The sequence below is a fragment of the Chionomys nivalis genome, chromosome 26 (assembly GCF_950005125.1).
Source record: "Chionomys nivalis chromosome 26, mChiNiv1.1, whole genome shotgun sequence".
Taxonomy (NCBI): Eukaryota; Metazoa; Chordata; class Mammalia; order Rodentia; family Cricetidae; genus Chionomys; species Chionomys nivalis.
Window position 1 is genome coordinate 232,535 of NC_080111.1, and position 12,448 is coordinate 244,982.

A 12,448-nucleotide genomic window follows, 5' to 3' on the forward strand; every position below is an offset into this window, starting at 1 on the left:
GTTCTCTTCCAGTTCTCTTGTCTCTTAATAACCTACTCAAGGGACAGCAGCTCCTTAAGTTCAGAACGGTGACTTCAGGCTCCAAGTCCCATGGCCACTAAGCAGCAGAGGCAGCGCTAACCCCCCAGACCACCTGAGGCCCTTCGAGCAAGGCTGCCCCAGGCAGGTGGAGACAAACACTCGTTTTTTACTCATCAGAACATTCATGACAAATCTTTGTTTTTCAAGATGGTTTCTCTGTAGTTTTGAAGCCTGGCCTGGAATTCACTCTGTAGACTAGGCTAACCTCGAACTCAAAGACATCCACTCTGCCTCCCGAGTGCTGGGATTTAAGACGTGTGCCACCACCACCTGGCTACGACAAATCTTTTTACTATGTGTTTTCTTTTCTTTAAAATGTATTATGTATGCCGGGCGGTGGTGGCGCACGCCTTTAATCCCAGCACTCGGGAGGCAGAGGCAGGCGGATCTCTGTGAGTTCGAGGCCAGCCTGGTCTACAAGAGCTAGTTCCAGGACAGGAACCAAAAAGCTACAGAGAAACCCTGTCTCGAAAATTAAAAAAAAAAAAAAAAAAAAAAAAAGATGTATTATGTATACAGCGTTTTGTCTATGTGTTTGCCTGCAGGCCTGATGAGGACACCAGATCTCATCATAGATGACTGTGAGCCACCATGTGGTGCTAGTAATTGAACTCAGGACCTCAGAACAGTCAGTGCTCTCAACCACTGAGCCATCTCTCCAATCCTATGTGTTTCAAAAGGACTAAAATCAAACCAACCGTGGTTTGAATGAAAATGCTTAATCACCAGGCAGTAGCACAGTCTGGGAAGGATGGGGGGGGGGGAGTGTGACCTTGTCAGAGATGTGTCACTGTGGTTTAAGGTATCAAAAACCCATATGCCAGGCCGGCATCTGCCTGCAGCCAGCAGATCAGGACGTGAAGCGCTCAGCTACTATGCTCCAGTGCCAGATCCGTCTGTTCCTCTCCAGCATTCTAAGCCCCCATTAAATGCTTTCAGTTATCATTAGCAACCCCCAGGACACACACAGAAGTTGCATCTAATGCAGTAATTTTTGCTGTTTTTATTGTACTCTTCAGTAGGAAACAGTTCTGCACTATACCCTGTTGTGTATCTCTAACAGTTTTATGAGGTGGTACATAGCTCCCCTAGCACCCACACAGCCAGAGCTCAACTGTCTACACTGGAGAAAACTTTTCTATTCTGCTAGGCTGAATTACTTAATTCAAGTCTAGACCATTGTTTAAAAACACTGAACCAATGAGATACAAAGGCTATTCATTGACCCAATAGTATTACACCACATTAGAAAATTAAACGATATTTTAACATGGGCGTAGCAGCACACATCTGTATCCCAGACATACAGGAAGCTAAGGCAGGAGGATCATGAGTTTGAGGTTAGCCTAATCTGCATAATGAGTCTGAGGCTAGCTTGGGCAATTTAGGAATAAGTACTGTCTCAAAGAAGCAGGGGTGGGGGTGGGGTGAGTTACAGTTAAGAGGTAGTATATGTGGAAGTGTGTGTGGTATACACAACATACACACACACATTTATTTTGTACTTACCTTTTTGTTGTGCTTCAAGACAGGGTTTCTCTGTGTAGCCCTGGCTGTCCTGAACTCCATCTGTTGACCAGGCTGGCCTCAAACTCAAGGGATCCACCTGCCTCTGCCTCCCAAGTGCTGGAATTTAGTAAGAGGTCCTTAATAGGTTTACAAGGTTTTAGCATGGTTGGAAGCTGCACGATGTGGAGCTGGGAACCCAACCCAGGCCCTCTGGAAGAGCAGCTAGTGCTCCTAAAAACCGAGGCTTCTCTTTTGAAACAATCTCACAACACAGCAGAGGCTGGCCTTGAACTTGTAAGCCTCCTATCTCAGCATTCCTGGCTCAGAAATATGTACTTTACCAATTTTAACAAATCTTTCACTTATAAACACACCTCCTCCTTCACTGGTCAAACCTGGCCAGCTCTACTCCGTAGACAGACTCAACACTGCTGAGATCAAACAATCTTGCAGTAATTAAAAGAAAAAGTCTTCTCCACGTACTACAGACTGATTTCCCCAGCTAAATGTGCTGCAGCAAACATGGAGTTAGTGAGTTGCTTGTGACTGAATCCATGTCTGCTTTGTACTTACCACGAAGATAGGTTACATTCATTTCCAGAGCAGGGAGGAGCAGCCAACCTGTGGACGAGAACATACTACACAAATGCTCCATCAGGCTAGAAATGCTAAAAACATGTGATACTGTTTGCTTTAACAAATAAAACTTGCCTGTAGATCAGAGTGCAGAGCTAAGCCATAAGGGAGTGGTGGCACACACCTTTAATCCCAAGACACAGGAGGCAGAGGAATCTGTCTAAAACAGAAATAGCTCACAGAAAAATGATCCCAGCACTAGGGAGGTGGGGACAGGAGCGATATGGCTGGGTGGAGAGAAATATAAGGCAGGAGGAGACAGGAGTTCAGTCCAGTCAGAGGACAGGATCACCCCTTTTGGTCTGAGGGAGTAAAAGGTCTCTCTAGTGGCTGGCCACTCTGCTTCTCTGATCTCTCAGCTTTCACCCCCTGATATCTGACTCTGGGTTCTTATTAAGAACTATTAGAATATGTGTTACAAAAAAAATAAATAAATGAAATGTGAATTTGTGGCAATATTCATAAAAACACACGGGAACTCAAGAACAACAGACTTTATTTGGACATAGGAGTTCTATCCCCTGTGAGGCAGCAGGAAGCGCTCAGCTGCAGGGACACAGTCCACAACGATACTTATTATAGCTGGAAATGCTGTTTTCGGGGGAGAATTTGTTATAACTTTAAAAAATTGCATTAAAAAAGATTTACATCAACAGAGACAAAGATGCAGAGTTTAAAAAACATAAATTATATATCTCCAACAGGACTGTATAAACAAAATACTGTTCAGAGCCACTCTGCGGGTCGCGAATGAAGGCAGAGTTACCCAGAAACCTTAAAGTGCAGTTACGTATCTTGGCTTTTTTTTGCAAATTCAGCACTTCCATTGGTCCAGTTTTGACACGCCCCAAATCCAACATTAAGGAATGAATCTCAACTTTACAAATTTAGTAATGACAATTTGAATTTAGTTTCCTTGAAGGAAAACCTTAGTGCCTCAGTTCTAATCCCAGAGACAGCTATACATTCTGCCATTTTCTTTTAGAACAACTTTTAGGAAAAGCCAACTGTTTCTTTAATCAAAACATAAACAATAAAAAATAAAGTCAAGCAGCCTTTCCCTGTTGCCAGATTCACCCCAGTGAGCAACAGCATCTTCTCAGAGGCAGGTCTGGCTATGGTCCTAGGGTCTAAGAAACACCGTAAACAAAAGGAAGAATCTGGCCTAGAAAGAATTTTGACATTCACATCATATTTAACCCAAGAAAGAAAAACTATTATTATAATAAACACGATTGCCCATAAAGCAATGGTAAGTAACAGACTTACCACCTCAGAGGCAGTAAACCTGTGTTATCATGGCAGGGCAGAAACTGCTTGAGGGTGGGTAGATAGACAGATAACTAGGGAACAGCTCCTTTGGCCAAAGGGGAAAGAATACATGCCACCCACTTTTACTGCAATGGAAGTAAACTTTTTTAGTTAAAAATTTAAATTAGGGACTGGGGACATAAGCCAGTGACGGCATTTGCTTGGCATGCACGAGGCCCTGGGTTTAATCCCCAGCACTGGAAAGCACTGTATTTTCCACTGACACTACTCTACGGCTGTACAGTTTCTACAGAATAACCCTAACTATGGAGTAGGGTCTGTGAGTAGAATCACACCCACTCTACGGAGAGTAGACCCATTTTTAAGACCAACCACCTGGAAATTAAGAATTAAATAAAATAGCTAGGTGGACCTATGGTTAACATATTTTAAGACTTCAATAAAGCTCATATGCTTAAAAATTAGCCCTTTGGCCCTGGCAGTTCAGAGTTTTTTGGGGGACCTAGACCTTTCTTTTTCTTCAGGTCTCAGGTTCTATTTCTCTAAAACTCAAAGTGTTTGGTTGCCGTACAATTCATTTACTTGTAAATTCACAATATTCTTCCAGCCAAACTTCAGAGTTCCAAGAACAGACTGACCCGAGACCTGTGCCCACTGTGTTACGTGAGGGCACGCATGACCGCAGGGCTCACCTGCCCAACAAGCACGGCACGGCAGGGAGAAATCGATTACACACTAACACTAAAAACCAAGACAGTGGTGGTGCACAACAACAAAATAAAACATAAATGTAATAGAATTCAAGTGGGAGAAACCCACAGGACCAGAAAGGTGACAAGCAGGGCATGGTGGCACACACCTCGAACCCCAGCACTCGGGAGGCAGAGAGGTTGGTGGATCTGAGTTCCAGGTCAACCTGGTCCATGTAGCAAGTTCCAGGCCAGCTAGGGCTACATAAAACAAAGCTCTTGCTTTTAAACACCTCATTCTCCCTTCAGATCAACTCAACTGACTGCCACGAGCCTTTCTTCTGTACTTCTGATACTGATAAAATAGTAAAGTCAACAGGCACGACAAAAAACAAAACAAAACCCAACCAACCGGAAAGTCTACACCCCAAACAACTGAGGTACTGACTTAAAAATTACGATTTGCTAGTGCCCAGAAAGTTAAGTTTTGGATGGCAAAAGTAACAAAATTTATCAGTCTTCGTAACCAAAAATTGGTGGATTCACATAGATGCTCAAATTTATCTGATTAACCTAAAATATCCTCATTTAAAATTAAGGAGAGACTAGTCAAAGTGCCAGGCGTTCTGAGGTAACTGACACCTGGCAGGAAATGCACTGCTAGTACCTCGAGGTCTTTCTGGAACGACTGGACCGGTGTGTGGAGTTAGCCTTCCACGTGGCAGTCCACTCTTGCAGGCTTTAAAACTTTGTAGTGTGTGACGGTGTTCAAACCGTGCTTCACCAACACTGTCGGGATTCACTTCCAAAGAGCGACTCCTTCATTTTATTACCACCCCCCAGAAATTAAATACTGTCATAGGACACTGGCAATGGTTATCAGAGGAGCCTAAATCCAAAACTGTGTAAAATTTCCCAAAGGTACCTGCTGTTTAAGTGCCAAACCTCTTGTCTATTCCTCCGGTGTGTAGAATGTTGGAGAAGAGACTGGCAAAATGTGTAGGCAAACAAATCTCAGTGTCAACCACCATAAAGAAAAAGAGTCCTCAGGATTCTTCGGCTACCAATGCTACTCAATGGATTACTCCTGGCAAACTACTAACCCTGACCAAATCCACAAGACAACACCACCACGAAAGCAGAGGAGGAAATCCATGCACAGCCATTTCAGGGTCTCTTGGGGCTATGATACAGGGATAATTCAAGGTAGTGACACCTGGCAAAGGAGGGAACCACGTGACACACAGTTCACAGAAGACCAGAGAGCGCCACACTCCTAGCTAACGATCCACACTTCAGTTTCTTTTGGCTCGCTGACTCGTGTTAAAGCATCTGTCTTCAGACTCACTTCGCTGACCACACACGGTGATGTGAGCAGGACAGTGCAGAAAACAGCAGTTTCACAAATACTTCACCCAAAGCACAAACTTCTGACATCAAAAAACATAAATCACATAATGTACGAATATTGCTTTTTATCTTTTTATATATACTTGGTTCAATGCATTTACCTATCGATTCTTATTTGGAAGAACATAGTCATGAGATTGACATTGCTGGGGAAATGTCAACAATCCCTTTGGTCCCAACGCTGAAAACAGCCGAGAAAAGCAACATCTAGAAAAGGGAAAGAAGAAACAGAGGCCACCAAAGAATCCTTTGAACATCCTGTTTGATACTCAGACAATGTGACATTGGTATTATAAAATAGTCATTTTCATATAAAAGATGGTTTTCTTGCAGCATCAATCACATCTCCCTTCAGAAATCGTGTTTGTAGGGATTAGGTTTTATGTCTCTTTTGTTTTTAAACAAGTCTGATTTGAAAACAAATGAAAATGTGATCTGTTCCTTCCATGTTTCAGCCAGTGCTTCCAGAACAGAGGCGAGTACTGTCGGCGGCCTTCATGCGTGGGGCAGAGCACTCACAGGGGACGCGTTCTCCAGTGGCCTCATGGTCACACATCACTGGAAAGCCAAAGCACTTCACAGCCAACCGGGAGGACACAATACCATCACAGTCACGTGATCCACAGGTCTCAGTTCCCAGAACCTATCCTTCAGCTTCTTCGATGGGTTCTGGGGGTGCATGGAGGGAGGCCGAGGGCAGGACTGTACTGGTTCCTCGAGACACCCTGTCCTGCTCTGTGTTTGCTGACAGGGAGGCCATGGAGATGGGCTGAAGCAGAGTGGTGGTCATGCCGGTGGTGACTGTCAGGCTGTGGCCAGAGCCCTTGAGGGTAAGATCTGGTGTAGGAAGAAGCGGTTTGAGGATGCTCACCAGGCAGAAAGCAGAGCCACTCTTAGGAATGAAATTCACCTTGTTTTTGTCAGGACAGTAAAAGGCTGGAATTTCATGAAGTTGTTTTGGCCTGGATACAAACAGACAACCAATCCTGTAAGCCACTGAATACTGGAAATAATATCATTTTTAAGACACAGACACATTTTTAAAAAACAGGTCAGTAAGATAAGCATTTCCTTAAGCAAAAGAAAGCCCACATGCTAGGAGACAAATATGTTTTTCAACATGATTGTTCCAAGACTCTGAAGAGAAGAAAGACACTGACTATATGAAGAGTCTGTAACACCCCTACAGGGCTACACCTTGATGAGCAGCGGTTTCCAAATATTCTTTCTTGCTTGCTTATTCTGGGCTTTTGTTTCTGCCTCTACAGTGCTAGGCTTAAAGCATGCACTTCCACACCAGTTTTTTCAAGTATAATTAAAAATTTAAAAGGTATTCTTCTGAACCAACTATTAAGATTTTTAGATAAAAAGAAGGTAAATGTGAAATCAAAACAGAAAGCTTACTTCAGTTTTTTGTGATGTTGGGGATGGAACCACCCAGGAGCCTTAACCTGTTAGCTATCTCAGTCTTTTAAGTTTCTTTTTTAAAAAGAATTATTTATTTATTACGTATACAGTGTTCTGTCTGTCTGTTTGCTGGCCAGAAGAAGGCACCAGATCTCATTACAGATGGCTGTGAGCCACCATGTGGTTGCTGGGAATTGAACTCAGGACCTCTAGAAGAGCAGTCAGTGTGCTCCTACCCTCTAAGCCATCTCTCCAGCCCTGTTCGTTTTGTTTTTTAAATGTGCACTGTGTTTTGCCATGGGTGTCGGGTCCTCTGGAATTATAGACAGTTGTGAGTTGCCACATGGGCGGTGGGAATGGAACCAGGTCATTTGGAAGAGCAGTCAGTCAGTGCTTTCTTTTTCAAGATCTATTATGGTTATTATGGCAGTAGTGACTTGTGCCTTTAATTCCAGCACTCGGGAGGCAGAGGCAGGTGGATCTCTGTGAGTTCCAGGACAGCCAAGGCTACACTGAGAAACCCTGTCTCAAAAAAACAACAAAAGAGTTTTTATGTACACAGTTTTCTGCTTGCATGTTTGCTTGCACACCAGAACAGGGCACCAAATCTCACTACAGATGGCTGTGAGCCACCAGTGGGTACTGGGAATAGAACTCAGGACCTCTGGAAGAGCAGCCAGTGCTCTTAACCTCTGAGCCATCTTTGCAGTTCGTCTTTAAAGTTATAATTGAAGCAAAATTCTTCCTTGTTGCCAGGTCCTCCAAAAATTATTCCCCAACCCACAAATGTTTTTGTTCTTGATGATATTCCATAAAGATTTAAAAATTGCAGAAGTTTGATAACAATACTGTTCTCAGCTGACAAGATGGATGAGGGTGATCGCTCCCAAGTCTGACAACTCGAGTTCAGTCACTGGAATCCAAATGACAGACGAGAAGCGATTCCTGCAAACTGTGCCTCACTTTCTGTACACAAACACTGTGGCACACTCACCTATCCATTTTCACTTCTGCACAAGCACAGAATCAATCACTACATAGTTTTAAAGTCATGTTCTCGTCTTGGCCGGGCGGTGGTGGTGCACACCTTTAATCCCAGCACTCGGGAGGCAAAAGCAGGCGGATCTCTGTGAGTTCGAGGCCAGCCTGGTCTAGAAGAGCTAGCTCCAGGACAGGAACCAAAAGCTACAGAGAAACCCTGTCTCGAAAATCCAAAACAAACAAACAAAGTCATGTTCTCGTCTTAAGGACAACTGAGTTCTATAAAGTTGGCAGTGTGCTAAGGTGTAGAGACTCTAAGAACAAAATCCAAATTCTCCTCAAGCAGACACAGATTGAAAAATTCTTGGAGGGGGCTCTGCAGACAAACATGTCAATATAATTCGTCTCCTTTGTAATGTAACCTGCTTATGAATTTAAAGTTAGAGAAGGAGCCCATATATTTACTGCACGGGTAACCTGCAGGAGAGTTTGACAAACACTGTAAATATATAAATGTATCACAAGGACAGCGAATCTGTAGTAGGGAGTCAGGAAGCTGGAAGAAGAGGCTTCCTCAACCCTGTGAGCCAGACTTTAAAGGAGTGAAGAGCAGCTGTGGTAACTGGGTTCCAACAACAAGGGTACAGCTGAGCAGACTCCGCTGACTGACACAGAACACCCCCCCCACCCCCGACACTTTGCCAGTACAGTCAAAGAACAAAAGAAAGCACAGAATTTTATCAATGGAAACATCAGGTCAAGTAGTAGCAGTGTCAAAATGTTTCTGGGTTTCATGATAATACACACTCAATTCTTACCTAGATTATCACTTATAATAAAGCCAATGTCACATTTCTATAATAAAATAATGCTTAAACTACCTTTGAAGGCAGGTTTATTAGAGATGATAAATTTTTATGCCTCCATCCATCAAAATAAAGGTTTTTTGTTTTTGGACAGTCTATTAGGCTGTCCTTGAACTCACTACGTAGCTAAAGATAACCTTCAACTTCTGGCCCTTCTGCTTCCAGTCTGAGTGCTGGGATTACAGTCTGGGCTCCCAGGCCTGTTTTATGGAGCCATGAGACTAACAGCCAAGGCTTCACACATACTGGGAAAGCACACCTGGCTTCTCACCAATTTACTTGACTGGTTTTTATCTTACTTAAAATTATTTAAGACAGGGTAAGGGATGTTTGTGCTGCCTCTAGTTTAAAAGAAATAAATGGCTTAAGACACATGGTTCCCAAGGATGAAGTTTGTTATTTCCAAAAAAAAAAGTCCTGAAAACGGAGGAAGTAGAAGGATGGAGGGGCAGCACCGAGGTGCCAGGGGTGGGTGGATGTGATTAAGACAGGCTCTCTACGAGGAGGGGATTGTCAAAGAATGATTCCCCTCTCTCTCTGGATTGGATGTGATCAAGATACACTGTCTATGAGGATGGGATTGTCAACGAATGATATTCATTCCCTCTCTCCCATAGGGTTTCTCTGTGTAACAAATAACTCTGGTTATCCTGGTACCTGCTTTGTAGACCAGGCTGGCCTCAAAACCAGCTCTGTTTCTGCCTCCAGAGTATCAAGATTACACTCCTGGTGTATAAATATTCTTAAAAAACAAAACCCCACCTTCTGTAAGTTCTAAATCTAGAAAATATTTTTTATTTTGTTTTGTTTTTCGAGATAGGGTTTCTCTGTAGCTTTAGAGCCTGTCCTGGAACTTGCTTTGCAGACCAGGCTGACCTTTAACTCACAGAGATCCATCTGCCTCTGCCTCCCAAGTGCTGGGATTAAAGGTGTGCGCCACCACCGCCCGGCTGGAAAATATATCTTAAAAGTGACAAAAATTTAAAAGCCAGCACCGAAATGACAAATCAAAACTCTAGTGAGATTTTATTTTACTCTAGAGAGAAAGCTCATTCCTAAGAAAACAAATGACTTTTACCCAGAGCTCGTGGGAAGGTGAATTAATGGAGCCTTAAACAGTACCATTCATGGCCAGCTCTTCTGCATAGGCACTTCGAGGACTCTAAGCTAGTGAAGCAGAGAAACACCTTGATAAGTGATGCTTCAGCTTAGATGGATGAGTGGATAAAGAAAATGTAGTATACATAAAATGCAGCATTTTATTTGGCCATGAAAAATGAAAGTAGAGCTGACATGGTGGGGCATGCCTTTATTCCCAGCACTGAGGAAAAGGAAGTCAAATACCAAGACCTGACAGTTTAAAATTCTACTTCTTTGGGGCTGGAAGCCATTAAAAGCACAGCTGTTATTAGAGAGGACACAGACTCAATTCTCAGCACCTATATGTTGACTCACCACCTTCGGTAACTCAGGTCAGTAGGACCCAACCCTTTTCTTCTGGGCACCTGGTACCCAAGTGGTGGAGACATAGCACTCATATACATAAAAAATAATTAATAAAAATAAATAAAATTCTGCTTCTAGAAATTAGGGGAATAGCCCACGGGTAGACTGCTTATATAGCATGTGTAAAGAAGCCCTGGGTTCAAGTCTGTCGGTACCATACAGACAAAATTTACCACTTCTTAAATTATCTTCTCACAATAGTATGACTGATCCTAAAGTATACTGGTAGATAAAGTGTTTTTAACAGTGTGAAATTACTGGAGACCAGAAGGAGGCAAAACCCAAGGGCTATATGGTCTTTAAAAAGAGGACCAACCTGGGTAAAATCATAAGTAAACAGATACATGACTGAGTAGAGATGCAGAAAGTCACATAAGGGCTGGGCGGTGGTGGCGCACGCCTTTAATCCCAGCACTTGGGAGGCAGAGGCAGGTGGATCTCTGTGAGTTCGAGACCAGCCTGGTCTACAAGAGCTAGTTCCAGGACAGGCTCCAAAACCATAGAGAAACCCTGTCTTAAAAAAAGTCACATAAGGGACTCTAGGGAGTCAGGGGAGCCAGTTCACCCATGCCTGACAACCTGAGCTCAACCCTCAGGAACCCCTGCTAGGAGGGAGCTCTCATTCACGTCGTGTGTGCGTGTGAACACACACACACACACACACTGAAAGGACTGGATGCTGGCAGATATTAAGTATCGCTCTTTAGAATGCTAATACACACGGTACTGGAATTCTGGGGCTATTTTCAGCAAACATTTCAGAGAATGCTGACAATTATGTAATCTGGGGCAGACCTGTGACCGCTACACTACTCTTTCAACCTGTTTGAAAACTCTAACTTAAGAGTGTGTGTGTTTATGTGGGGTACTTACGAGCACTCCTCAAAGACTTTGACCCTTTCGCAGCCCTCTGGAGGTTCCCTTTTGAACATGTAACTGTTATTAGGTTTTGGTGAGGTTGCATATTTTGGCAAAGGAGAGTTGTTTCCATTCTCTGTAAAAAAAAAAAAAATGACATTGAGTTATTAAAAACACCATTATAAAATGCATCCTGATACCGTAAGTAATAATCCTGGACTTGTGCACAGGGACTGTCTGAAGGCAGGGAGGGAGAGTGCTTTCTCCACTAACTCCACCCTAGCGTCTACTGCACTCCTGAGACTAGGGCTCATCACCTCAGCACCCTGGACTGCACACACATCTGGCTGCCTTATTTATATGCCATGTACTCTGAATACATTCAGGCAGTATCTACTTTCCCTAGCACGTGTATTTGAAATGACTCTTCAATGGTTGCCTGCTATTAATTCTTGGCCTGCCCTGCAAATTTCTGAACCTCACCTTGCTCTTCCTCTGGCAGGTCTCTGAGTACACCAGACACTTCCTTCTGCCCACAACTTCCATCATCTACAAGAGATAAATTCTACTCATTTTCTGAACTCACTCCCAGTTAACGCTATGAGAAGAAACATTTCTCTGCTGACACTTGTGCTCACGTCCTCAATTCATACCACAGTCATTTAAATTTCTTGGTATGTTATATAAGTATTCTAAAATTTCAACCTGTCATCTAAACTGTAAGTTTCTGACTGGAAATAATGCTGTGACCCTGTCTTATAATAAAAGAAATTCATAGGAGCCATCAGTCACTCTTCTCTAAAAATCAAAGGCATGGGGAAACACAATTATTCCTAGGACAGGTAAAGAAGAAAAAATGGGTTTAAGGGGCAGATTTTAACAGATATTATCGATCCAACGTAGAATCAACATTTTTTTTTTTAATTTTCTTAGATTTTTGAGACAGGGTTTCTCTGTGTAGCCCTGGCTATCCTGAAACTCAGACCAGGCTGGCCTCAAACTCAGAGATCCTCCTGCCTCTGCCTCCTGGGTGCTGGGATCAAAGGCGTACACCACCACCACCATCCAGTTTAACAAATTTTTTTTTGAAGTCTTAATTAGCAACAGTCTACAAATGTGGTTTAAAATCCAGCCTGCTTTTTTCTTGACACAGGGCCTCAAATACTTCAGACTGGCCTTGAACTTACTATATAGCAAAAGATGACCTAAAACAGCCCTTATCTTCCACCTCCC

General features: G+C 43.1%; 1 protein-coding gene across 1 annotated transcript in view; it reads right to left on the reverse strand.

Moving 5' to 3' along the window:
- Positions 1-2,705: 2,705 nt before the first annotated feature.
- Positions 2,706-12,448, reverse strand: part of Fam117b (family with sequence similarity 117 member B) — a 53,125-nt gene continuing 43,382 nt past the window's right edge. Inside the window, exons 7-8 of the mRNA XM_057758685.1 lie at positions 11,231-11,351; positions 2,706-6,559 (exon numbers count right to left, since the gene is read on the reverse strand). Coding sequence (XP_057614668.1) covers positions 6,241-6,559; positions 11,231-11,351 — 440 coding nt within the window. The 3' untranslated portion in view covers positions 2,706-6,240. The remainder of the gene's footprint in view (positions 6,560-11,230; positions 11,352-12,448) is intronic.